Genomic DNA, 26,785 nt, shown 5'->3' with positions numbered 1-26,785 from the left:
GTTTTGACTGTAACAATCACAGTGAAGATACCACTATTTCCACAAGTAAATAGTGTTATTTCTACAAATAAATTTAAAGACTAAACAGAGAGTTAAAGTATCTGAATTACTAGCAAACTTTCTTATGTTACATATATTTGCTTTGGTAAACAATAACAAATCTATATTACCACAATCACTTATGGAATCCCACACTGGATCACTGAAACGCAGTTCTCCCTTTCTTATTAACTCAAAAAGCTTCTCTTCTGAGCTTGCAAAAAAGGGTGGTTCTCCGCATAACCTACAACAAAGGCAATCATTTTCTTTAGGTTTTTAAAAACCAAAATAAGGCTATTAAAAATTAAGTTTCCACGGGACTTGGGAGTAATGGTGCTTCATATTTAAGTAAAGGACAGGAAGCAGGATAGAACTGAAGACACTGAAACTGTTAAAGATTTTGCTTACCTTGGTTTAGTCACCAATTCAAATGAAGACCACACCTGAATCCTATACAATCTTATTAACCAATGTCACCCCCATAAATACAATAAAAATTTAAAAATAAAAGATTTCCAAGAAATCAAGAGAAGACTGAGACTTGAAAGAGCAGAAGTGTAAGAATGAGGGAAGGTCCTCAAGAGCAAAGATGTGTCATTAGAGACCAAGGCTAAGCTCATCCACACCCTCGTGTTCCCAATGATATGCATGGATGTGAAAGCTGGGCAGTGGAGAAGGCTGAGAGGGAAAAAACGGATTCATCTGAAATACGTTGGACAAAATCTCTATGTACTCTGGACTGCCAGAAAGGTGAGCAAATGGGTCTTAGAGCAAATTAAGCCTAAGACAAAAATGACAAAACTGAAGCTGTTCTACGTGGGACACGGTAAGAGAAGACGGGGTCTTTGGAAAAGACAACAATGCTTGGAAAAACTGAAGGCAGCAGGAAAAGAGGAAAAGCAAATATGAAATGGCATGAGTCTGCAGGAGCTGAGCAGGGTTGGTGAGGACAGGACATTGTGGACTCAGTCATTCAAAGGGCCTCCCAGAGTCGGAGCCAACTCAGTGGCATGCAATATACACACAGGAAGAGGTGGGTACCTCTCTGGATGCAGAAATGGAAGCAAAGGGGTTTTGCGAGGTCAGTGCTGGGCTCTTGTATACACTGAATCCTCCAGATCTGCAAATGACCCAAAGCTCTTCCAGGAGGGGAAACACTAAGCTTAAATGGGGTTATAATACAGGAAGGTGTGTACACAGTAATAGTTGCAGATAATGGAGGAGACACACTTTATTGTGAGCAAGAACAATGCAATGCCTAAAGCACATAATCCACACTAAACTTATGGAAAAATATAATGAATTAGCAGAGTCTAATACGCATCATCAGAGTCTAAGTGACCATGTAAGAGTTTAATCCATGGTAAACTACTGTACACATGTCAGTAAGACTAAACCAGGAATAACCCTGGGAATGTCTACAGGCTCTGAGTCAAAGCTAAAAAATAAATCCATTAAAATGATTACACTCTCCCAAAATAGTATACAAAATGAAGAAGGTCTGGATGAGAAAAATCAGATGATGATGATTTCACCCTTCAGTCTGAAAGGTGAAAGCTGAGTATTTATATAATGACCAACACCAGTACCACCGTGAGCAGGATGTATGAACAGGAGCTTGTTTGCACATTCTAGAACAGCGGTTCTCAACCTGTGGGTCTCGACCCCTTTGGGGGTCGAACGACCCTTTCACAGGGGTCGCCTAAGACCATCGGAAAACACATATATAATTACATATTGTTTTTGTGATGAATCACTATGCTTTAATTATGTTCAATTTGTAACAATGAAAATACATCCTGCATATCAGATATTTATATTACGATTCATAACAGTAGCAAAATTACAGTTATGAAGTAGCAACGAAAATAATTTTATGGTTGGGGGTCACCACAACACGAGGAACTGTATTAAAGGGTCGCGGCAGTAGGAAGGTTGAGAACCACTGTTCTAGAACATAGAACTGTGAGTCATTACAATCTTTTAAAAGGAAAAATTGTGCTATACTTCACAAAGCGCATGGCACGCCTGTGCTTCAGTAGACAATCCAGTCCCAAACTACAAAAACATGCTTAAAAGTTGAGTTTGCTTCTTCATCGTCCACTCTCAACAAATGTTAGCCACGCTCATTACTGTCCACCCCGACGTTGGAGAGCAGCCCTGTGTACAATGACCAGGTTTTCCCAGCGACAACCGGACAGAAGGTGGACCCGGACTCATCACAGAGGCCACTCTGTGTGTCTATTCTTCACCTCTCGAGATTGCATAGTTTGCATTTACTGCTGAAAGAATAAAAGGGCGCAATTCTATATACTTCCCAAATGCTGGCCTATTATGGTGAATCCTAACCTGAGGATATTTTTTCCATTGATTTTTAGAAAAGGGAAGGAGAGAGAGCAAGAGACAGAGAGACAGAAAGACAGAGAGAGACAGAGACATACATTGACATGAGAGAGACACACTGATTGGTTGTCTCTGCATGAGCCCTAACCAGGGCTGGGGATTAAACTTGCAACCCAGGTATGTGCCCTTGCCATGGAAACTATGACCCTTTAGTGAGCAGGCCGATGCTCTAACCACTTAGCTACACCAGCCAGGCGCTGGTCTATTATGTATTTAAGTATAATGATCTCTAAGCCTCTCAAAAGTTACATTTCTATGGATTTTTTTCTTTAAGTTCTTTAAAAGTCTTTCCCATGAACATTTTCTGAATAAGTATAATTTGATAAATGTTTTGCATGAAAATGATAAGGAGAAAAACTTGTTTTCATCTTAGTTTATCAAGCTAGGATGGACAATATTGGCTTTTCATTTCCCAACAGGTTCTTATTAAGAAATAGATAGGTATTTACCAAATTGCTCCACAAACTCTTATTTTAATACTTTTTTTACTGCTTTAGCTCATCCTGACCCTCCTCTCTCTCTGATTTTACTTACCTATTATTTATTTTTAAAATGCAATTTTTAAAGAGCCAGAAAAATGGTCTTATGGACAATTACTATCTGTTGTAACAAGCATAGGCCAGCAGAGCCCAGCTCATTGAGTCTGCTAATAACCAGGGACATGCACATTTACCAATTCCTTAGCTGCTCCCGCACTGCCTGGCTGGCATGCAACTATAGCTTAAGGGCTACGTTTCTAAAATTCCACTTTTTTCCGTCCTTTCCAATTTTACTTACACAAGAATGTATCTAATGGTTGGTCAATCAGCAGCATGTGAAATTTTATGATAGCAATTTTCTGCACATCCAGAAAAGGAAATCCAAGCCATGAAAAATGTCTCTTAAAGCTTCCCTATTATTTTCTGTGGCATTCACAGGAATCAAAGCAGCAGCAGATACACACATAAAGAATATTTATGTTAATTTCACCTTGAAGAAGTATGTTATCATTGTCCAATTAAGTAGAAATAAATCAGCAGTAACTGACAAACAAGAAAATAACCCCCTGGAGAAGGTAATATGTCTGTGCCTGGGTGAGGAAATTATCTATGAGACCACTGGGCTCAGGCAGGTTAATGAATAGGCACTGATTAGCTAAGTAAGAGTCTACTGTAAAGAAAACAGGTGTCCTTTGTGGTGAGATGCAGCCATGGTCTGACACAGAAAAATTAAAATTATATCTTTAAGAAAGAGAAAAATTTTAACATATTAATACACTATCACTTTCCTTCACACCAAATTAGAATTGAGAAGGCAGCAAACACATGAATTGTGTAATATTAGATTACACCTATAATTTGACTTGTGTTGTCTAGAAAGTCTTGAGAGTGTAAAACACTAAGTTAAAATGGTTATATATTTTTTTAATATATTTTTTTTTATTTGAGAGAGAGAGAGAAAGAGAGAGAGAGAGAGAGAGGATAGGGAGAGAAACATCGATGTGAGAGAGAAACATCAATCAGATGCGTTCCATACATGCCCAACCAGGGATCAAACCCGCAACCCAGGTGTGTGCCCTGACCAGGAACTGAACTGGCAACCTACCAACTGAGCCACTCCAGCGGGGCAAAATGGTTACATTTTTAATTAAAGACTTAAGGCTCTGAATTTTTACATGATTCTAACCAGCACAAAACAATGATCAACATTTTGTGAATACATTTATACTCTATGCAACCTAAGCAGTTAATGTATGTTGACCATCTGAGTTACAGCTATAATCACATCATCCTATTTCCACTGCCTGTGCATTCCATTTCACAAAACTGAAAATGTGACTATTGTGATGTCAATATTTAGAAAAGATCTGGAAGAGGCAGTACACAGTGACATCTTCAATATGACCATAAAACTAATGTTGCATCAACATAAAAATGTTCATGTTCGCCAAGAGGCAGACCAATGGTCAGTAACTTTTCAGGGCACCTCTTAGAAAATTCACTTTAATTCGATTTAACAAACTTATATTGAGCACTGACTGCATGCCTACTATTGTGCCAGATACCAGGGATGCAAAGATAAACACGATGTCTGTCCTTCAGGGAATTCAGAGCAAGGAAAATAGACACAATACACATAATACAATAATTATATCACATTATAATCTCGTTTTTAAAAGTGCTAGGAGGACACAGAGAAGTGAGCAATTAACTCATTCAAATTTACACATGTGCAAACCTTCCTGGTTAAATATTCTTATTTTATTATTTTGTTTTTCTTTCAATGCATTTTTATATGTTGCCTTACATCGTCTGGGAAAGTATACATAATAAACATAGTAACTCTACCCAGGTAGAGTAGGAATTAGGGAGATACAAGGCGTTAATCTTTGCCCTGGCACAGCTAGGAGAGAGGTTAGCAGAAAAGAAAGAGAACATTCTAGGCAGAAGGAACTGCATGAGCAAAGACCCAGAGGCATGCGATATGGGGACTCTGGCCGAACCTCTGGTTAGTGCCCACCCGTCACACTGGCGGGCTTGAGTGCCGGGTCCCAGGACCTCCGCTACATGATGGGCTCTTATGAGTGAATCTCTTGACAATATACAAAGAAGCGGGGTTTGTAGCAAAGGATCAGAAAGTTTTAAGGCAAGCTTTTCACCTGGCCCAGATCATACAGTGCATTGTAGCATTTGCAGGTCAGTAGGAAGCAAAGTTGAAAGTTATAAATGTATAGTATTAAAAAATACCTAACGCATGTGCCGGACAACGAATGAGAGAGCTTTAAGAGGGACTGCCCAATGGTTTCTTCAGTCACTTTTTAAAAACGTATTGTTTAGTTTTAATTTAAAGTCTACATGATTCTCCTGCTAGAAACCATTCATTTTAAACAGCATGTTTATCGGGCTACTTACAAACTGTACATGATGACACCTATGCTCCAAATGTCACACTGCTGGCTGTAGTCGTGGTCATTGATCACCTCAGGGGCTGCCAAACAAGCAGGAATAAAATAGTATCAATAATACAATCAATGACTTTTAAATGCTTAAACACAAAGCATGAAAAATGTGCTGATGTGCTGTAATTTATTCCCCCACAGGGAGAAAGAGAACCAACAGCAGATGTTAAATGAATAATGCACGGGCCTTAACAATGGATGTAGCTGTGTCCCCACTCCTGTCATTAGCTTCTGGCGGAACGATGGCACAAACGGTATGACTATGTGTACAACTACTCTTCAATCCGTTGGAACTGTTAAGAAATGACTTTGCGATGATCGTGTAGTTATGGCAGAAGACGACAATATCTCAGTCCTTTTCCAAAAATAGAATTAAATGCATGCCTTAAGTGGATATAATTTAAAGCAAGCCCAATATGTGGAAATCTGCACTCACAGAAAAACTACAAGAAATGCTTGTAATTCACGTTAGTAAAATAATAATAAAATCACAGCACTCCTGTGACAGAATATGGATTGTTTCCCGTGTTTTCTAGATGAGAAAACTGAGACAGAGAGTTCCTACCACGTAACTGGGTCGAAAAGCCAGTTAGACTCAGGACTCCTGACTCTGCTTCTCACTGTACAACATGCACACAATAGGGATCCTCTAAACAATCTTTCAAAATAGAACTTTTTTTTTTACTTTAAAGTAGCACATTTTTTAACAATTAGATTTTTTTTATAATGGCTGGTTTTCAAGAAAGTCACATATGATATTTCACCTCTGCAGTAAGGAATCAAATATCTTTCTTTAAGAAAAAGGAAGAATAGAACAGTTATAAATATAAAAATAATAGATATATTTCAATAAAACTTTAACATTTGTAATGTACTTTTGTATAAATCATGTTATTTGTATAAATTATGTTAAGTATCTTGTGAGATGGGTATGTAGGTATTTGACTCACTTTGTCAGCGATGAAACTAAGTTTCAGATATATTAAGTGACTTGCCTAAAGTTACAAAGGTGTTTTTTATTTTAGAAAACAGTTTCAATCTCCCTCACCTATACACAAACCCCTTTTATAACTACTAAAAGCAAATGGAATTTCATTTCCTCTTCTTATTGTTAAAGGAGCTAAAAAACAACAAAAAAGTTAAAAAGTAAACTGAAGAAGGAATGAGAAAGGCTCTACCACAGATAAATAACAATCTGAATATTTCATCTTCAAATCATTGAAAGTTAACTAATTAATATTTTTCTTTAAGCAATTACTTGTGTTCTTTAACTCTGCTTAAACTCTTTAAATATGGACTCATTACAGCTGCTCCTTGGCCACATGTCTATGACAAGGGCAAAAGCTGGGATTAGATTCCATGAAGAATCTCCATACAGGTGCCTCACACACACACACACAGCAGGGGCCCGATGCTGGCCCTCATCTTTCAGCGTCCTCTTAAGTATCAGGGGATTTCCCCTGCACTGCCATCACAGCTCTCACAGGGGGGCAGAGGCCAGAATAACTGTGTCAAGGAGCCATTTAGAAAGTCAGCAAAGCTCTACAAACCATCTGTCTTCTCTCTTGTTCTCTCACTTCTTATCAGTGTCGACGACTAATAAGCAGGCATAAAACTCAGGGTGCCTGGTATATTTTCCCCATATAACTACAGACCAGATGTCTTTTGCCAACAGGAGGATATGAACAGAATCTAAAGTAGCCTTTTCCCAAATAAGATAAAACAAGTTTGAAACTTTATGCATCAACTAGGCAAAAAACAATGAACTCTATACTCCTCAGTTAAAAAAAAAAGAATAAACTACTAATATGTCTAAAAATCATTACATGGAACAAAAGAAGACAGACAAAAGAATATATACCATATATACTGTATAATTCAATTTCTATGAAGTTCTAGACCAGCGAAACTAAGCTAAGGTGATAGAAACCATCAGCGGTGGCCGGGGTCTGGATGGGGGATTGACGGAGAGGGACACAGAGGAACTGTTTGAGCGACAGAAATGTTCTATAAATTCTTTGGGGTGGTGATTATACGAGTGTATGCATTTCTCAAAACTCACTGAACTTTACACTTAATATTTGCACATTTTATTGTACATAAATTATATCTCAGTAAAGTAGATTTTTTTACAAATCTAAAAGTACAAAAAGAATTTCTCAAAGCCCCATCTTGGTGGGTGACTTTAATAACATTCTCTCTTAGAAATCAAGAGAAGCAACAAGCAAAATTAAATTAAAAATATGAAAAGTTAAATAACAAAGGTATCACATTTGATTTTATTAGCACAAACATGAAGAAATTCTTATGCTCAACAAACCAGGAATGTACATATTTCTAAATACCCAATGCAACATTTACAGAAACAATCACGTGTTCAATCATAACGAAAATTCCTAAAAGTTGGTAAAGCTTTAAGTCACAATTGCTACTACAATGAGGAAAACCAGACAGAGAAACCAAAAGGCTAGGAAAACTAACACACATCCACATAAGCAGCAAACACATCGTAACCACCTAGGAAATTCTAAAAGCACTTCTAAATAATTCTCAAACCAAAGAAGAAGACTAAAACTACAAGAGTCTGTACAATTTGGACACTGTATATAAGAAAAGAAATTATCGTCCTGACCGGTTTGGCTCAGTGGATAGAGCGTCGGCCTGAGGACTGAGGGGTCCCGGGTTCAATTCTGGTCAAGGGCATGTAGCTTGGTTGCGGGCACATCCCCAGTGGGAGGTGTGCAGGAGGCAGCTGATCGATGTTTCTCTCTCATTGATGTTTCAAACTCTCTATCCCTCTCCCTTCCTCTCTGTAAAAAATCAATAAAATATATTTTTTTTAAAAAGAAAAGAAATTATCAAAGAAATACTCAGAGAAAAAATACATAACCTTAATGCATTTATTAGAAAATGAACAGACAGAAAATAAATAAGCATTTAGCTTAGGAAGCTAAAAATAAACCAAAAGAAAGTAGAAAAAGGAATCCAGAATGATAAAAAGCAGAAATTAATGAAAAAGCAAACCAAAATTTAGACTTGAACTGGTCCTTTGAAATCCCAATAAATTGGCCCAACCACTAACAAATTTGATCAATTAAAAAAATGACCAAAAAAAGAGCTGAAACTGAGCACCACGTGCCATGTACTGTGCTAATCACTTTACATACATTTTCTCATTTAATTCTCATGTCAACCTGATATTATTATTACCATCCTAAATATGTCCTCTCCCCTTCCCTGTCTTATTTTTCACCCTTAGCACTGCTCTTTAATATAGCAGATAGTTTACTTTTTTATCTTGTTTAATGATTTTGCCAACATGACATTTTTATGTTTGTTTACCACTGTATTCCCAATATCTAGACCAGTGTCTAATACAAAAAAGATCCTCAAAAAATTTTTGATGAATGAGTGACATAATCCCTATTACATGATATAGAAATTGTGACAAAATTGTGTTTGCCTAGGGTTAATTAGATAGTAAATGAAAGAACTGAAATTCTGAGTTAGCCAGGTGACATCAGAGACCATATTACCAATATTGCATCATGCTGCCTTCTTAAAAAATATTAGGAATCCATAGGGGGATATAACCACAAATACATAGGAAAATCTGAAAATTTTAAGTGAATACACTTGCATATTTATGCCAATAAAATGGAAAATCTCAATGTAATAAACAATTTTCTTAAAAGCATAAATTATAAAAATGATTTAAAAAGATGTGAAAAACTTGAATAACCTAGAATAAATTGATAAGATAATAGAAACTTCATCCCCCAAAGAGTACCAGGATGAAATATTTTAAGATGAAATTTCATCAAACAAATGAATAGATCATTTCTACTACTTAAATGGTTCATGAACATATAAAAAGTGAAAATGTTTTATTTTTGTTTAAACGAGGCCAGCATAACCCTAACATCAAAAAAGACAAGGCCACACAAAAGAAAGAAAGCTCCACTCATAGCTCTTAAAATAAAGTGGTGACAATTTGAATATAGCAGTATATTCAACCACGTGGGGTTAAATTCAAAAGTGCAAGGATGGTTCAACATTTTAAAAAGTCATTAATGTAATTATTTCATTAATAAATTTAAAGAGAAAAATATGTGATCATCTCAATAGGTACAGATTTTAATAGACATGTCATCAGAGAAGATATGTTCATAAATAACTAATAAGTACATGAAAAGGTGCTCAACATCATTGGTCATTAGGGTAATGTTAATTAAAACCACAATGGGATACCAGATTGGCTATAATTTAAAAAGACGGGTAATATCAAGTGTCAGCAAGAATGTGAAGAAGCTGAAACCCTCATACATTGCTAATAGAAAGCTAAAATGTTACAGCCACTTTGGAAAATCATTGGCAGTTTCTTAAAAATTTAAACATAAATAATATATGACCCAGCAATTTCGCTCCTAGGTATCTACACCAAGAAAATAAAACCATATGGCCATAGAAAAACTTGTACATGAATGTTCATAATAGCATTATTCATAATAGCCCCAAACAACCCCCATGCCCATAAGCTAACAAATGGATAGACAAATTGTGGCATATCCATACAACGGATAACTGTCAGCAATATAAAGAACAGACTACAGACACATTCTACAACAAGGATGGACCTCAAAAACATGATGCCAAGGGAAAGAAGCCAGATATAAAAGACTACATATTGTACAGTTCCATTTACAGGGAATGCTCAGAAAAGGCAAATCTACAGAGACAAAAAGAGGAGTGATTACCTGGGGTGGGAGTGGGTATGAGATTGAGTGCAAATAGGCATGAGTCAACTTTTGGGGGTAGAATTATTCTAAAACTGGATTGTGGTGATGGTTCACAACTCCTGAATGTATGCAAAATCACTGAATGGTACATTTTTTATGGTATTTGAGTTATACTTTAGTAAAGCCGTTAAAATTCGCATTTGAAAAAATGGAAATTGCTGTTTTACAAATATATTCAATCAGTATTCTTTGTGAAAACCTATTTGATGGCAATGAAATTGTATTAAAAAAAATGGAAAGAAGCAAAACACACACATGATTTTAGCATGAATTGACAAAAACAATAATTAAGTGTGGGGTATGATTACTTAAGAGAAATAAACAACTGTAAGAAGAACCCAGAGAAACAAACTCTACCATCTTTGAAGGTAAAAATTATGAGACAAACACTAACACAACTGAAATTATTTGACCTTAATAAAAAATGTAGCTTGAGCAGGGCCATTAAGTCATGACAGCAAAATCAAATTGCTCAAGTTTTAATCCACGTTACTTGTTCTACATTTTAATAGTCTAATGACTTACCCATATAGGTAGGAGTCCCACACGTGCTCTGCAGCATGGCCTCACTCCCGCCGTGCTTCTTTGCCGCTAAGCCAAAATCAGTCACCTACAAGAAGAAACTCAGAGTCACCTGTGTTCCTGTCCCAGCGCCACCCATTCTGAAGGTAGGATTCTGTAATTGCATTTAATTCAGGGATCCGGATGGAGGGGCTCTACTTGTATTACTAATAAGGACCTCGCTTTCCCTCCCCACGCACCCTCTCTGGGAAGAAGGAACTTGGTACAGAGAAGCCTGGTTTCTCAAATCTTGAGAAAAAACCCAGATTGGTGATTGTTCATTCCTTGTCGTTAAATTCACCAGTTTAATGTAGGAAGTGAAATCTTGAGAAAAGGCATTTAACTTTTTTTTCAAATAAAAGTTATTTTTAAGAAGTTCTTTCACGCCCTAGCCGGTTTGGCTCAGTGAATAGAGCACTGGCCTGCAGACTGAAGGGTCCTGGGTTCGATTCTGGTCAGGGGCACATGCCTGAGTTGCAGGCTCAATCCCCACTGGGGGGCATACAGGAAGCAACAGATCAATGATTCTCTCTCACCATTGACATTTCTCTCTCTCCCTCTCCCTTCCTCTCTGAAATCAATAAAAATGTATTTTAAAAAAAGTTCTTTCACTGTAAATTACATTCTGGCCTTGTGTTTATTATCTATTTTTCTGACACTCAGGCTATTGTTTCAGTTTGAAGCACTGTTATAAATGCAAATCACTATCTTTTTCAGCACTCACAGAAACTCCCCCCTTTTGTAATTATTTAAAAAAGCAATATCTCTGGTAAATACTATATTTTCTTTGTTATTTCCTTTGTGTTTCTAGAGTGTACTAATTGAAACAATGACTACACTGTTAAAAACGACAAGAAACAAATTAACAGGAAAAAACACAGAATCAATACAAATGCACTGGAGGCCTCCTGCTGCAACTGCAGTCTTTCTGCTCAGTTCTAAGCTTGGCCATTAAACATGTGGTTTCTAAGTATGCAGAATGTGGCCTTGGTCTTGTCTCCTAAGTTGGAACAGCCTTGGGCTGGACGCAGAAAAACAGACACATTTATTGATCATACAGCCAAAGATAGGCTGTCAGCCCACAGACACGGAATGCCGTCTCCGGTGTCTTAGGGAGTAAGAAAAAAGTTCCTGTCCACACGTGATACCATTTTTCTTCTAAATAGATTAACCGGTTTCCCCAGAACTTTCACAATGATCCCACTTGGATACTATGACACATATCTTTCTCCACAGAAAATCTATACAGATATCAAATAAACAAAAGCTTTGACGATCCAATTCAGTTCTTTGGAGAACATTTATTCCCTCATTTGCCACATCTTAATTGAGCACATACTATGTTTCAGGCACTACTCCAAGTACCAACAGTGAATAAGGCATACATAATTCCTGCCTTCCCGAAGTTTACAATGGAAATACTCAAGAACATTTACTCAGGGAAAACAACAATGTTGTTAAACCTACTTATATTACAGGGATTTAGCATCTGCAACAGAGTGCATTATCCACATTTTTATTCCTAAATTAACACATTCATATATTTTGAAAGCAGCCACTATTAAAGTGCTAAGTAATAAATAATGTATCCTATCATTTATTTGACATTAAGGAACACTTAATCTGAATAAAATCTTCAAGAATAAACACGTGGCACACTAATTGTGCTTAGGATATAAATATTAATACCCAGGAAGATTTTCAGTGAGAAATACAGACTTTAGCATTAATTTGATATCAGAGGCACAGCCAAGGTGTGTTTTTTTCTAAATCTGTAACACATTTACATCACATTACCAGGCATAATTTTGAAATAAATTAGAATGCAGAGCATCTGTTTGCTTGCTATTAACTAATGATTTAGAACTATCCAAATGAACATGTACTTAAAAAAATTCAACAGTACCACTTAACTTGCAAAATTATGCCTGTCAGTTACAACCTCTTTTGTGAATTTTTTATTTTCTTAGCACCAGCCATTTATTTTCTGGCTGCTCAAAGCTTCTAAAATGTGTCTAAAAAGAGGATGTACTTTGCCACTTTGCTATCAAATTGTTTACAGGCAAATATTTACCACCATTTCTAGTATCTTACCTTTATGTTTAAGTTCATTTCATTGTTAGCATCAGTAAAGCTGCTTTTAACCATTATGTTTTCCAGTTTTAGATCTCTATGTACTATATCTACCAAGAAAATAAACAACAAATGAAATGAAATGAATAATGGAAAAATAATTAGAGGGGACACAAATACAACAAATAAATATATTTGACAAATTAACGTCCACCACTGAAATATTTGAGACGGGCCAAGCATAATTCTGCTCTGTCCCACTCCCTTATATTCAGATCCCTCTTCTCCACGTTTTAACCTTCAGGAGCCATTCTCTTTGACTCCCTCCTCTCTCCCTATCCCCTTGTTGCTCAATTTTTCTGTGAACCTAAAATGGCTCTAAGAAACAAAAACAGCCCTAACCAGTTTGGCTCAGTGGATAGAGCATCAGCCTGCAGACTGAAGGGTCCCAGGTTCGATTCCAGTCAAGGGCATGTACCTTGGTTGCAGGCACATCCCCAGTAGGGGGTGTGCAGGAGGCAGCTGATCGATGTTCCTCTCTTATCGATGTTTCTAACTCTCTATCTCTCTCCCTTCCTCTCTATAAAAAATCAATAAAATATATTTAAAAAAAAAAAAAGAGAAAAACAATGCCGAAACCGGTTTGGCTCAGTGGATAGAGCGTCGGCCTGCGGACTGAAAGGTCCCAGGTTCGATGATTTGTCTACTTTTGATTTGAGAATAATAGCTGCTTTTCAAACTGTTGAATGGAAACATGCATTAACTTCATCCTTGTCCATGTATAATGTAATTGTATACCTGCCTTGTTTCTAATTAAAATATATCTATAAATGAAGTTAAAAAGATCTTTATATACATAAAAGGCTAAGCAACCTTCCAACCATCCGGTAGCTATGACGTGCACTGACCACCAGGGGGGGATGCTCAATGCAGGAGCTGCTGAGCTGCGGTGACTTGGCAGCAGTGGTTCTCGGGTGACGCACCCCAGAACCAGAGAGGAGGGAGCCCGATTCCTTGCGGGGCTGCGCGATTCCACCTTTGGCCGTGGGTTATGTTGTTGCTGAAGAATTAATTTCTTCTAATTAATTTCCTTTCAATGTGCACAAATCCTTGCACCTCGCCACTAGTTTTTAAATAAAATCTCCCATACTAGTAGGCATATTTCTGTGACTACAAGTCGTGAAATAATTACCCTGAAATAAATGTGAGCCTGCATTCATGGAGTCAGTGGCTGGTGACCCTCCCCTTACCGTTACTGTGCAGATAGGCTATCGCTGATGCGAGACTCTGAATGATCCACCTGGTCTCATTCTCTGAGAAATGCTTTTTCCTCTTCAGAATTTCTCTGAGTTCTCCATCCTCACAAAGCTCCATCACAAGATACATTTTCTGACATTATATATTTAAAAAGTGAGAGAGAGCAAATTATATAGGTGGGGATCTTAAACATGTTATAGATTACATTTATAATAAGAATATGATCACACTCTTCTTTTAAAAATTTTTTTTATTGATTTCAGAGAGAAAGGAAGAGAGAGAGAGAAACATCAATGATGAGAGAGAATCATTAATTGGCTGCCTCCTGCACACGCTCCACTGGGGATCAAGCCTACCACCAGGGCATGTGCCCTGACTGGGAATCGAATCATGACCTCCTGGTTCATGGGTCAGCACTCAACCACTGAGCCACACTGGCGGGCTACGATCACACTCTTAATCATCATTATATTTGAAAAATATTCATTATCTCATGTACAAGAAGGACATGGAAGCATAAGACATAGTCTTTATCCTCAAGGCGCCCACAGTGTAGTTATAACTAAAAGTCAGGTGATAAGTGTTGGTAGAAGAGGCAGGCCCCAAATGCCAGGAAATTACAGAGGAGGGAGGCCTCTGCCGAAAGAATACTTACTGAGGAGGTGACATTAAAGGCAGGTCTGGTTGCCTAGATAGCAATATAGGGGTAGAGACCATGGACAAGAACAGGCAGAACATGTGCTATTTGCAAAGATCGCAAAACTTGAAATAACACTAACTGTTAAAAGAACACCAAATACCTCAGTGTTAATAGCACTGGGAGTCTGGTAGAGCAGAGGAGAGTGGAGTGGTGGTGCGGGGAGGCTGGGTTATAGGGTCTCGTATATCACAGCAAGAGGAATTTGGAACTTTTCCCATATGCGGGAAGGAGCCACTGAGGATCCTGACGCTGGTGTCTGGGGTGGGGGAAAGGTGTATGCTATGATCAATTCTGCATTTCTAAATGAGCCTTCTAGCAGGAATGTGGAGCAGGGCTCAGCAAGCTTTTGCTGTAAAGGCCAAAACCAGACAAGAAATACTTGCAGCTTTGTGGGCCATACAATCTCTTTTGTAGCTACACAACTCTGCAGTTATAGCATAAACAATACAATGAAACTTTATTTATGGACTTTGAAAATTCAGTTTCATATAATATTCAGGTCATGAAATATTATGCTTTAAATTTCTTTCAACCTTTTAAAAATATAAAGAACCTTAGCTTATGTGCCATAAAAAGTAGGCACGCACCAGGTGTGGCTTGCACACCGTGGCATGCTGACCTGTTTAAAGAGGCAGATGCGAGGCTCCGAAGAGTGACAAGAAGAGGAAGAAGGAAAGGATGTGAAAGATACCCAGGAGAAAGAAGCAGTGGGACTCGGTGACTAATGGGCTGCGAGTGGTAAAAGCCATAGATGAAATGCCTCTTCCATATTTGCTGTTTCTGTTGATGCGCATTAAGATCACTTTAGGTATTTCAACAGTCAGTCAAGTCATCTAATGAGTAAAAAAGATCCAGTCAACTAAAATGCAAGTCTTTTTCACACCTATTGCTATTCAGTCACAGAATACCCTTTCTGTCTCCATTCTATTCTATGCTGCTAAATTTTTGTTGCTGTTTTTAAGATTTTGGGGCCTGATTCTATTCTATAACCACCAGGAATGAAACTTCTGTGTTCAATCAGCAAGCATGAAAACAGGAAGAGAAGGTTAACACCTTTTCCTTTTATAGTCAAAATTCTGATTCACTAAACCCGAGGATGCTTTAGAATTTCAGAAGTAACTATTCTGCAAAGTCTAACACACATAAGCTTTTGAACAAGGCCATGTTTTTTCTGACAGCACTGCAAAGGTCTTTGGTACATGAGATGGTGAGTCAGTGAACTATTTAGAAGGAACAGTTACATTAACTTACAATATAAATTGACATCAATTTTAAATATGTACACTGATAAAAGTTATAGGAATACAAGTTTTTTAAAAGTCTTTTTATAATTATTAGAAATAATCGTGTCAATCTGGAGAGCATTTGGACTCACAAGAAACCATAGCAACTAAGTGAAGTCGATACTATTATTAAATCCATTTTACAGATGAGGAAGCTGAGGTATAGAGAGGTTGAGTAATTTGTCACAGTCTCATAGCCAATAACAGAGCCAGGATTCAGAAGCACAGGCAATCTGACCCCAGAGTCCATGTGCCTAATCACTACATTATTTTGCCTCCAAACTGAGAATCACCCAAACCCACAGGCACTAAACAATCTGGAGGCAGAATAGCAGATCCCAGGCTTCAGAACAACTCTGAATGAAAATCACAGGCATTCAAAGAGAATGATAGCATCTGGGGAAGAAGGAAGATTACACATGTTGGTAAGACACAGATGGCAAAATATATTCTACCTAGTGCCAAAAATGCCCAAGCTAACTTTATTACAAAGTTATGACAATATTCCAAGAGACTATAATGGAGAAATCAAGAATCAAAGCAAAAAAAGCCATCTCTGAGGAAGATCTAATCATTGTTTGATTGTATAGGGTATTGTTTCAATTTTATTTTACTTATTAGTTTTGTTGTTGTTGTTTCAATTTTAAACATTCGTTTTCAATATGCCACCTAAAAATATCACTAAAGCCATCAATCTAACCATCAGGCACCTAATTATACAATCAATAATGAAAGCCCTCCAGGATGCTCTCCTCCATCTTTAGCGACACACTCGTGCCAAGGACTCAAGCAACGGTGCCTCAAAGGGATTTCTTCAGCAGGGAATGGGGTTCATTTTGTAATAATAACTCCTTTTAAAATGCAGACGTGCTGAAGCATTACCTTGGGCGTCTCAAACACCTGTTCCAGATGTATGATGTGCTCATGCTTCACACTTTTTAGGATGTTCACCTCCTGTTCAAGTAACTTCACGGCAGAGCTTCCAGCCTTAAGCAATGAGACACAGAGATTTCACATAGGAATGTCACTACTACATACCTCACTATAAAAGTTAGTTATTTTTTTTAAATATATATTATTGATTTTTTACAGAGAGGAAGGGAGAGGGATAGAGAGTTAGAAACATCGATGAGAGAGAAACATTGATCAGCTGCCTCCTGCACACCTCCTACTGGGCATGTGCCCGCAACCAAGGCACATGCCCTTGACCGGAATCGAACCTGGGACCTTTCAGTCTGCAGGCCGATGCAGTCTGCAGGCCGATGCTCTATCCACTGAGCCAAACCGGTTAGGGCAAAAGTTAGTTATTATTAAATTTTTCCTACATCTTCTTGAGAAGTTTCTTTTAAAAAAAAATAACATGCAACTTATTTCCATAATAAAGGTAAAGTATGTCCCTCTGTCCAATTTTATATATAATTTTATATATAATTTTACTTTTAACTACATCTGTTTCTTGGATTTTTCTATAAATTAGCTAAAATATGGTCTCTGTCCCCTCGCAAAAATTACTCTAATTTTTAATATGCTTTTTAGTATTTCCTTCCGAATCATGTTAATCCCTTGGTATTAAAAACACAATCTACTTTCCAAGGACATCAATTGGAGAAGATAAAAACAAAGTGTTTTTCTGCTTTGTTGCTGTTCTGCTTTGACTATATTTATATAAATCAAAAGAAACAATGAGAAGTGAGATTCTACACTCAGCCCTGCATTCTATCACTTCCTGGTCCCCAGACCTCAAAAATTAACTGAGGAAGAGAAATCGAGATCTTGCCTTCTGACCAATCTAATTCCAACTTTATCTCCTTACATGTAACCCTTAACCAAGCCTGCCAGCAAACGGTAAAGCCAGCAACAGGGCCTCCAATCAGGGTGTAAGCCACTATTTTCTACAAGGTCATCTAAGAAATTTTAGAAGGACTTCTCAGGCCCCCACACCATTACCACCACATCTATCATCACCTCTATTGAATCTAAATTACCATCATTTGCAAATAAGCATTGTCCTCATGCACATAAAACATCTCTGAAAGGAATAACAAAGGTTTTATCCCTCCTTCCTCACACCTCCACTGCCCCTCCAAGTTTAGGAGAGTACACATCGTTGTTAAAGGATTGAAAGGGATTGATCATAAGGCAATCTTTACCTAAGTAAGATTTTACATACGTAGTAGGGTCATTCCTGCTTCCACTGACTTTTACTCTTTAGCATTACCATCGCAGGAGCAAAAAGAAAACTGGCCACCCACTCTGTCCTACCCATGGAGGATGAAAGTCACATTTTAAGGTTATCCTAAGAGATTAAGAGAAATAGTGACTGTGAGGAGTAAATTTCTGTCTAGACTAGATATGGAAGCTCACCACAATTTCTCCTAAAATCCACCTCAATTCTATTCCTACCTCCCTCACCAAACAGCTTGACCTGTATATAACACAGTAATATATTTTCCAATTCATATGTTGATTATGTAATTTTATTTTACTATCTTAGAGTCCTCTAAACTCACAGCATCAATATGTGTGTATAAGATTATGAATTCCTAAAATTGCAAGCAGATATCCTGACTGTATAATCCTAACCCCAAACCCTAACCCTACCTGACGCCAAAGGGGCAAAGGAAATAATATCCCATGTAACATCATGGTTCTAAAATTCTGAAGAGTTGTAGTAAAGTTCTGGATCTCCCTTTATTAAGATCCACATGTTACTTTATTAATCCTTTTTACCATATGATTTCACTCATATGTGGAATTTAATGAACAAACTGAACTACCAAGCAAAATAGAGACAGAGTCATAGGTAGAGAGCAGGGTAAGTGGAGGGATTGAGCAAAACAGAAAAGAGAGAGAGAGAGAGAGAACTCATGGACATGGACAACAGTGTGGAGATTTACTGAGTGTTGTGTATAAACCATGACATTTAATCTGTGTTGTGTATAAACCATGACATTTAATCTGGGAACTTCCTTCTTTTGAGCTTGTATTGGCTTGTCCTTTGCTTTGGAAAATGAAGATTCTCACTTGTGTTTATTAGAGATACTGGTTTTTACAACGGGAGGTTCTAAGTCAGTCAGGCCTTAGTCCTGTAATTTTTCATTTTACTCCAAAGTCATGTGTGACATGCTCTTCTTTATGATTTTGTTGTATTTTCAGAAAAAAATAGAACCAATTAATAGATATTCAAGTGTCTTAAAATTCTAAAATATAACTCACCACAATGATAACTAAAAATGTTCAATGTAGTTTACACTCACAAATAGTAGCTACTATGAGTTTGTCATTGTGCCTGTTTGTCCCATAGTGTTTAAAAAAAACACAAAGAGCTTCATTCACAAACAGATGTATAAGTTTATGCAATTGAAAATATTTCTTATTTTCAGAGTCGTTAAAATTTTCTGCTGTATTAACTGACCATGTACTTTATTAACCTTTAAGGAGAAATGCTATGTAATTTGCTATCATTTGTTTTAAGGAATACATAAAAACCTATTATCTCATTTCATAATTGTAATATTTATCATCAGAAATCTAAGGAAAAGCTCTGGTAGGTGTGGTTCAGTTGGTCTTCCCTTGCACTGAAGGGTTGCCTATTGGATTCCAGATCAGGGCACATGTCCAGGTTGCAGGTTCAAACCCAGTGTGGGGTGTGCAGGAGGCAGCCAATCAATGATTCTCTCTCACCATTGATGTTTCTCTTTCTCTCTCCCTCTCCAGTCCTCTCTCTCTAAAAATTAATTTTAAAATAATAAAATAAAATAAAAGACAAGTGAGAATAATTGCAACACACATAACAGTTGTTTTAAAGAAAAAAAGAAATCTAAGGAAAAATATATATAATTTTTCCCCAAGCATAGAAATTTTTTAGAAGTTGATAAAATGAACAGGTATAAAACCTGAGGACTTAGATTCTCCCTTAAAGAGAAGCCTAGTCATTCTCCAGCACAGGAGAAATCCAGTGAGGAATACAGTGGATGTAAGTAAATAGTATAGTAGATAGGTGGGGGGAAAGCGATTCAAATGAAAAGAGCAGGTAGGATGATGAGTAAACTAACAATGAGGAAATGGGAAATCAAAGGAAAGGGGAGAACAGGAGAAAAGTAGTGCAGAACCACATCAGGAGAGAGTCCCAGGACTCAGGTCTGGCTAAGGCATCTCCAGGCAGCAGCCCTACGTTAATACATACTGACCATCAGACCTTACCTCCAATCACTCTGGTAACCTTTAGCTCTATTTGGTTATATTGGTTATGGTAGTTAGCCTTTCATTTGTTTTTTCCAGATACACTTGTCTACCTGAGTTTAAGAACTGGTCCTTTCCCAGAAGGCTAGAGAAATGCCCACAGACCCCAGGGACCAGCCTGACCCCGGCCCACAAGGTCAGAGGCAGGTGTGTGAGTGTAAAAACGATACTGCCCATCCACCCCACCCGGCACTGCCCTCAGTATGATGCTGATAATAAGCCTTACCTTTTCTTTGTTCACTTTTTTAATTGCCCACTTAGTTCCTGTTTCCTTGTTTATAGCTTCAATGACCACTCCAAAGCTCCCTTTTCCCAATATTCTTCCAAATGTGTATATTTCCTGGATAAAAAATAAGAGTTCTTTTGTCTCTCCCTGCCATTCATTGGGTATTAAAAAATAAACACTAATACTGACAGATATCTACCCAAGGGAAGAGAGATTCTGCTCTAGGGTGAAATCAAATTGAAGACATCATATATTTGCTTCAATATTAATAGACACATCTTAATTAAACAAAAATAAGCTTTGATGGATTTCATTAAATGTCCTTTGGAGGAAAACCATAAAAATCCTAATGGAGAAAGGTGCAAAACCTCAAAAGCATAAAAATTAATCTCTTACAAACTATGATAATAAAATAAATTTGTAAGAAAAAGGAATGAAATATTAATACAGACATACACACATATATATGTGTATATAAAATACATTCATCCCCAAAATTATCCCAAAACTCTGAGAGCTATACCATAAAATTAACACATATTAACCATTGAACAATTGCTTTCTTGTTTATCAAGTAACACTTTTTCTTTATCTTCATTATGTCTATTAAGAATCTCTTTTGTTGTTTTATTCCTTTTGTTTTAGAACAAGCAATATGTGACAGAAATCTTGATATAAATCAGCACTGAGGAGAAAGTAAAAGCCATCTGTAGTTACACTATCCAGGCCAAGAATCCTTCCGCTTATCATTCAACTTCCGCTACACACACAGGATGTACTGGTCTTGCTGACACCAGGCCACTTGTTTACGCTTTCATTTCTTGTGAATTTGGTTGGAGGAGTCAGTCTCCCGCATCCAAACCAACAAGAATTTCTGGACCTTGCAAGTTTCTGAACAGCTGAGGTAATGCCACTGGGCGACACCTCTGCTGGGTCAGCCAGCCGAAGTCTGCCCTAGAACTGCTACTCTCTCTGTGTGATCACTTTCACCTTCACCATCACAGGTCAATTAGTTGCTAGGCTTCATATTTCCTACTGCTTACTTTCCTTTCTTTAGTAAAAGAAGATTCAATGCCCAACTAATTATTTATCTTTCTTGAAGGGCTTCCCTAACTGCACTGTGGTGCTTGTACACATCGGCCCTTAAACACTGTTATTACTCTCTTGCTTACATTTTCACTCAATTTTCTCCAAGATGGTCTAGAAGCTATTTAAGAAGTTGTTCCTTTTGTATCTTTTAAAAAGTCTATCCTGAAACCTTGTAGGTAATATATTCATTTTAGTGCATGGGGGGGGGGTGGCAGAGGGAAGGAAGGAAAGGAGGGAAGAAGGGAAGGAGAGAGGGAGGGAGGGAGGGAGGGAGGGAGGGAGGGAAGGGGAGACGAAGGAAGGGAAGGGGAAGGGAGGAAGAAAAGAGAGAGAGAGAAGGAAAGGGAAAGAGAGAAAGATGGGGAGGGAGAGAAAAGAAGAGAGAGGAGGGAAGGGAAGAAAAGGGAAGAAAGAAGGAAATATTCAGTTTCAACATGTTAGACTTTCCCTAGGTATTTCCTTGTGATATACACTTTGGGGGCTACAAAGTTGAATAAAACATAATTCCTCTTTTCTCAGAATTTGTAATCTCCTCAAGAGACAAGATTATTCTTAAGTCAGAAAGTCTTAAGTTAAAATAAAAATATAAAATGATGTTGGGGCCAAAGACTAGAGCTAAAACACTGGGAGAATAAAATAAACATTATCAAAGAGGTGGCTTCTGAGATTGGCATGTGAGGGAACAAAGGCAAAAAAAGACTTTTTTTTCCCCCCCAATAATCCAAGCAAGGCAAGGAAGGCATTACAAAGGGATAGCAAACATGGAATGAATTAGTGAATTGATAAGTGAATGAATCAGCAAATCCAGTCAGCAAGCCAGCCAGTCAGAATCCTCCTACATGTACATGTTTGAGAGAAACGATAGACTGGGTATTCGAAGTTGAACCCTGGGAGGAGCTCCAGATTTATGGTCATGCATATTATACACAGAGACTCCTAGACTCGGGCACATCCTGTCCCCAAGACACTGCTTTCTGAGGACTTATAATTACTTTGGCTCTCCTCCCTCCCTCACTATAGTGAGAATTAAAGTCGGAAAACTAAGATGATTAAAATAAAATATTTTACTTTTACTATATTTATGTGCCACTCCCAACTACATGTTATGTAAAATTAGTTAAATCTAAATTTAAATGGTCATTTATACTTTTTTCTCCACAGAACAAAATAATCGCAACTCTATAACTATTTCCCTAATTTTTCTTAACCTTTAAAAACTAAACTCTCATTTTCTTTCTAAATATATAGAACCACAACTTAGACGCAGAATATTAATGTTGTTTAAGTAAGACTTTTTAAAATGAGGACTGGATAGAGAAATAGCCCAAATGCCCAACTGTGGTTTTTTTTTATATACATTAATCTTTTTCTCCAACTACCTATTTTGATATCATTACATAGTGATAAAAATAAGAAGATGACTTCATTTGTACTAATTTTAAGAGGATGCTACTAAAATAGTAATATAGATAGATTTTTATTGACATAGAGCAAGTCCATGATATAGTGTGGAATGTGAAAACATGATGCTGCTATCACATTCTGAAAATGTTGAGAGAATGGGTGTATGGGGGGGTGTCTCACATTAATGTCTGGGAAGATGTTCATTTAAATATCGAGCACTTAACACTAGGAAGTAGAATTTTGGATTATTGTAACTTCCTTTTTTATACTCTACCAAAATATTTAGAATCTTCAAAGTGAGCCTATCCATTAAATAGAGGAAGAGAAACTTCAACTGTACCAGTTAAGGTTATTTGTCAAAAATATGTACATACTTGGAATATTTCATAATTTAAAACAAAACTGAAAAGAAAAAAATAGGATGACTTATACATGCATAAAAAATAAAGTAGAGGTAGTAAATGTTAAAACTGATTATCTCTGGCTCATGATTTTTTTTTTTTTCATTTTTCTATCTATGGTTTCCTAATTTTTCACAACAAACACATTTTGATTTTATGAAAGCTCTTATGACTAAATTTAAAACTCAGTAAATTTATAGGTTTTTAAAATTCTTTAAAAGGGGAGATTTAAACTTTTCAAATCAGAATTTCTCAGGAAGTTTTTCTGATCACTTTGAGTATATTGCCAAATATCTCTTAAAATATTTTTTAAAGTTAACATTATTGCAAAATTCTTCTTGTAGTTGTTCTTGCTGAAGTTCCTTTAAACTGATGTTAAAATAACATTTAATTTCTAAAATGGTACTAATATTTAATTCATATTTGTATGTTATAATTAGAATCCTAGGAAGACAATATTGGTATTCATCCAACCTGAGGCCACAGAAAATGGCCCCAAGGAAGTGAACAGCCAAACCACCTCAAGTCATCTGGGCTCTCTCTGCATTTTAAAGAGATCTACACCAAGTCTCCACAATTGCCCTCAGCAACAGGCAAGACCTGAAGGCCAAAATGTTCGCATTTTATCTAATAAAATACCTCCATTTGGTCCTCTATGAATGGAATCGTCTGCATTTTCTGAAGTAACGACTTGGACAACCTTGAAAATGGTAAATTTCCCCTTTCCTTTCCTTCCCTGGAGACTTATTTTTAAATCATTCTTTGCCATTAACCATTGACGGAAGAAACCTGAAATTCCCTGGTCACTTCATTATATTTCTAAATACCTGAATAGCAGCTCCGTCGTCCACCCTGATGTGAGGAACTTTTACTTCGGAAACGTTGCCCCGACCCCACTGTTGTTGAGATGGCTTTTTCTCTATATTTGAGGATTTTGAGGGCTTAGCCCAAAAAGGAATTAAAAAAAGTAATTAAGATATAACACACTTGTGGAGAAAAGTAAGAACCCTAATTTAGATTATATGACAAATCTTCAATGTGTGCTATGATATTTATTGCATACAATATAATTAATTCACTGTCTTTTTCAAATTCAAAGCCCTATACAATGTTTTGGCTCATTGGGCTAAAAGAGATCTTAAGAAGTCACTCAATCTAATCTCCTAAATCCAAGCTAGTGTACATTATAACCTGCATAGCAGATAAATCATAACTTACTCGATGATTCTTTGAAATCATGAGAAGGCAACTTCACAGCTTTCTCAATCATTCTTGTTTCAAAACATATCATCTCAAATAGGTTATACATAAAAAAATTATTGGCCAGACATTCACAAAATATGCTTTGAATAAAAATAACACAGTAACAACTCACTCAGTAACAACTAACTCAGAGACACCTATATGGCAATAATTATACTGTAATACAAATCAGGAAAGAACAGTCTAAGGGGAGAATTTGAAAAAGGTACAACTTTGAGGGCTGAGAACCTAACTTTTCTTAAATGCACTGCTTTCTGTCTCCAAAGCTGTGCTACATCAAGTGAAGCCTTGCACACTGCCTCTTCTCTGGAAAGGTGAGTACACCCAAACCAGTCCCACTGGGCAGGCACACACTGTTGTAAACAATGCAAATTGATTTGGGGGAGTATATTTGAGATTCCATCTAAATAACCAGAAATTGTCTTAAATAATAACTACCCTATATCTAACTACAACTATAAATGTAATTCTGCATTTAAAAAATCCCCAAATTCAGATTTAATTCAACTTGAAAACCAATTTATTTCTATATAAGCCACTTTTAAAGAGAAACTGGAACAACATTCTGAATTATTCATAATCCTGGGAAATAATTAATATGGGCAGTGTTGGAAATATCATAAAAGAAAGTACTAACCAACTTTGCTCACCCCTTATGTAAAAAAGTAATGTCTCTAATAGTTCAGAAGGCAGTGAATTAGCTGACAAGGGCCCATGAATGAAGCCAGGGATGGGATTAGAGAATGAGATTTCGACTTGTGTTCAGAAACAGAATCTTTGATATTTACCACATCTTTTGCAAAGGCCTTATATTTAATAATTCGTTGTTCTTTTTTTCTCTCCAGTGGAATTGAAGAGTCTGCTTCACCAAGGCTTGATGTACCTGACGTTTCCGACGCCACTAACACTGGAATAAGCCTTGTTTTACTGGAACTGACACAAGGTGCATCTTTCTGAGAAGTAGATGAACAGTTGGGACGCTTGGCGGTTTTTTTCCCAAAGCCACTATCAGCCATTTTCTGAACTCTGCAACAAAAGCAACTTGAAAGAAAGATGCTTCCACTCTTTGAGGGAAAGAACCAGACCAAAAAAAAAAAAAAATAGGTAAGCTGATGGCAAAGTTTGTAAGTTCCAATTGGTGAGGTCCTTATGTTAATGATGCACTAAACTTATATTCACACATGAGAGCTGCAGAAAGAAAAGAAATCACCATTTAGAAAAATTCTTTCTTATCCTATCACCCTCCTAGAAGTGAGAGGAAAAACTAGCAACTAGCACCAAAAGCATCTTGCCTAGTCCTCGCCGGTTTGGCTCAGTGGACAGAGCGTCGGCCTATGGACCAAAGGGTCCCAGATTTGATTGTGGTCAAGGGCACCATGTACCTTGGTTCTAGCCTCCTCCCTGCCCTGACCGGGGCTCGTGCAGGAGGCAACCAATTGATGTGTTTCTCTCACATAGATGTTTCTCTCTGTCTTTCCCTCTCTCTTCCATTCTAAAAGATCAATGGAAAAATATCTTCTGGTGAGGATTAACCAAAATTTTTTTTTCTAAAAACAAACATACTGTCTATAAATGAAAAGTTAATATTTACAACAAAATTAGGACATATTTCTAAAAAGCAATGGATTCTCATCTTTCAAAATTGAATTCTTGAACTTTAGAAATTTTACTTGTTTTACCATCAAAAGAACCATGAAACTGCTGAAAAGCATAGTCTAAGGAAGTCAATTGGGTGAGTTGATATAAAGTTTTTAAATGAAATAAAATAGATAACATCAGAGTATTTTACATAGATTCTTGGTAAGTTTTGTAAAAAACTTTATTATATATATATATATATATATATATATATATATATATATATATATATGATGTTTGTGTGTGTATGTGTATACCTGGTCACATTATAGAATGTATTTCTTAATATAACTTTGGTTTTAAAAAAAGGCTTAAAATACAGGTATAAAACATACATTACCATGATTTCAAAATTTAAACCTTGGTCTAATAATTATTAGAGAAAATACATATTATACACATCACAAAGAAGTAGACAATTTGATTTTATAAAACAATCTAATTCTAAAAGTTCAAAGGCAATATTAGA

At 36.8% G+C, this 26,785-nt stretch overlaps 1 protein-coding gene across 1 annotated transcript in view; it reads right to left on the bottom strand.

The window, feature by feature from the left end:
- STK33 (serine/threonine kinase 33) overlaps positions 1 to 25,694 on the bottom strand; it is a 53,037-nt gene extending 27,343 nt beyond the window's left edge. Inside the window, exons 1-9 of the mRNA XM_023754595.1 lie at positions 25,467 to 25,694; positions 24,243 to 24,356; positions 20,522 to 20,635; positions 16,936 to 17,040; positions 14,064 to 14,202; positions 12,835 to 12,923; positions 10,705 to 10,789; positions 5,334 to 5,409; positions 171 to 283 (exon numbers count right to left, since the gene is read on the bottom strand). Of these exons, the coding sequence (XP_023610363.1) occupies positions 171 to 283; positions 5,334 to 5,409; positions 10,705 to 10,789; positions 12,835 to 12,923; positions 14,064 to 14,202; positions 16,936 to 17,040; positions 20,522 to 20,635; positions 24,243 to 24,356; positions 25,467 to 25,694 (1,063 nt within the window). The remainder of the gene's footprint in view (positions 1 to 170; positions 284 to 5,333; positions 5,410 to 10,704; positions 10,790 to 12,834; positions 12,924 to 14,063; positions 14,203 to 16,935; positions 17,041 to 20,521; positions 20,636 to 24,242; positions 24,357 to 25,466) is intronic.
- Positions 25,695 to 26,785: the final 1,091 nt, after the last annotated feature.

This window comes from Myotis lucifugus, unplaced genomic scaffold (genome assembly GCF_000147115.1).
Source record: "Myotis lucifugus unplaced genomic scaffold, Myoluc2.0 scaffold_61, whole genome shotgun sequence".
In the NCBI taxonomy this organism is placed as follows: Eukaryota; Metazoa; Chordata; class Mammalia; order Chiroptera; family Vespertilionidae; genus Myotis; species Myotis lucifugus.
Note: the sequence above shows the minus strand (reverse complement) of the source record. Positions and strands in the feature narration are given on the sequence as shown.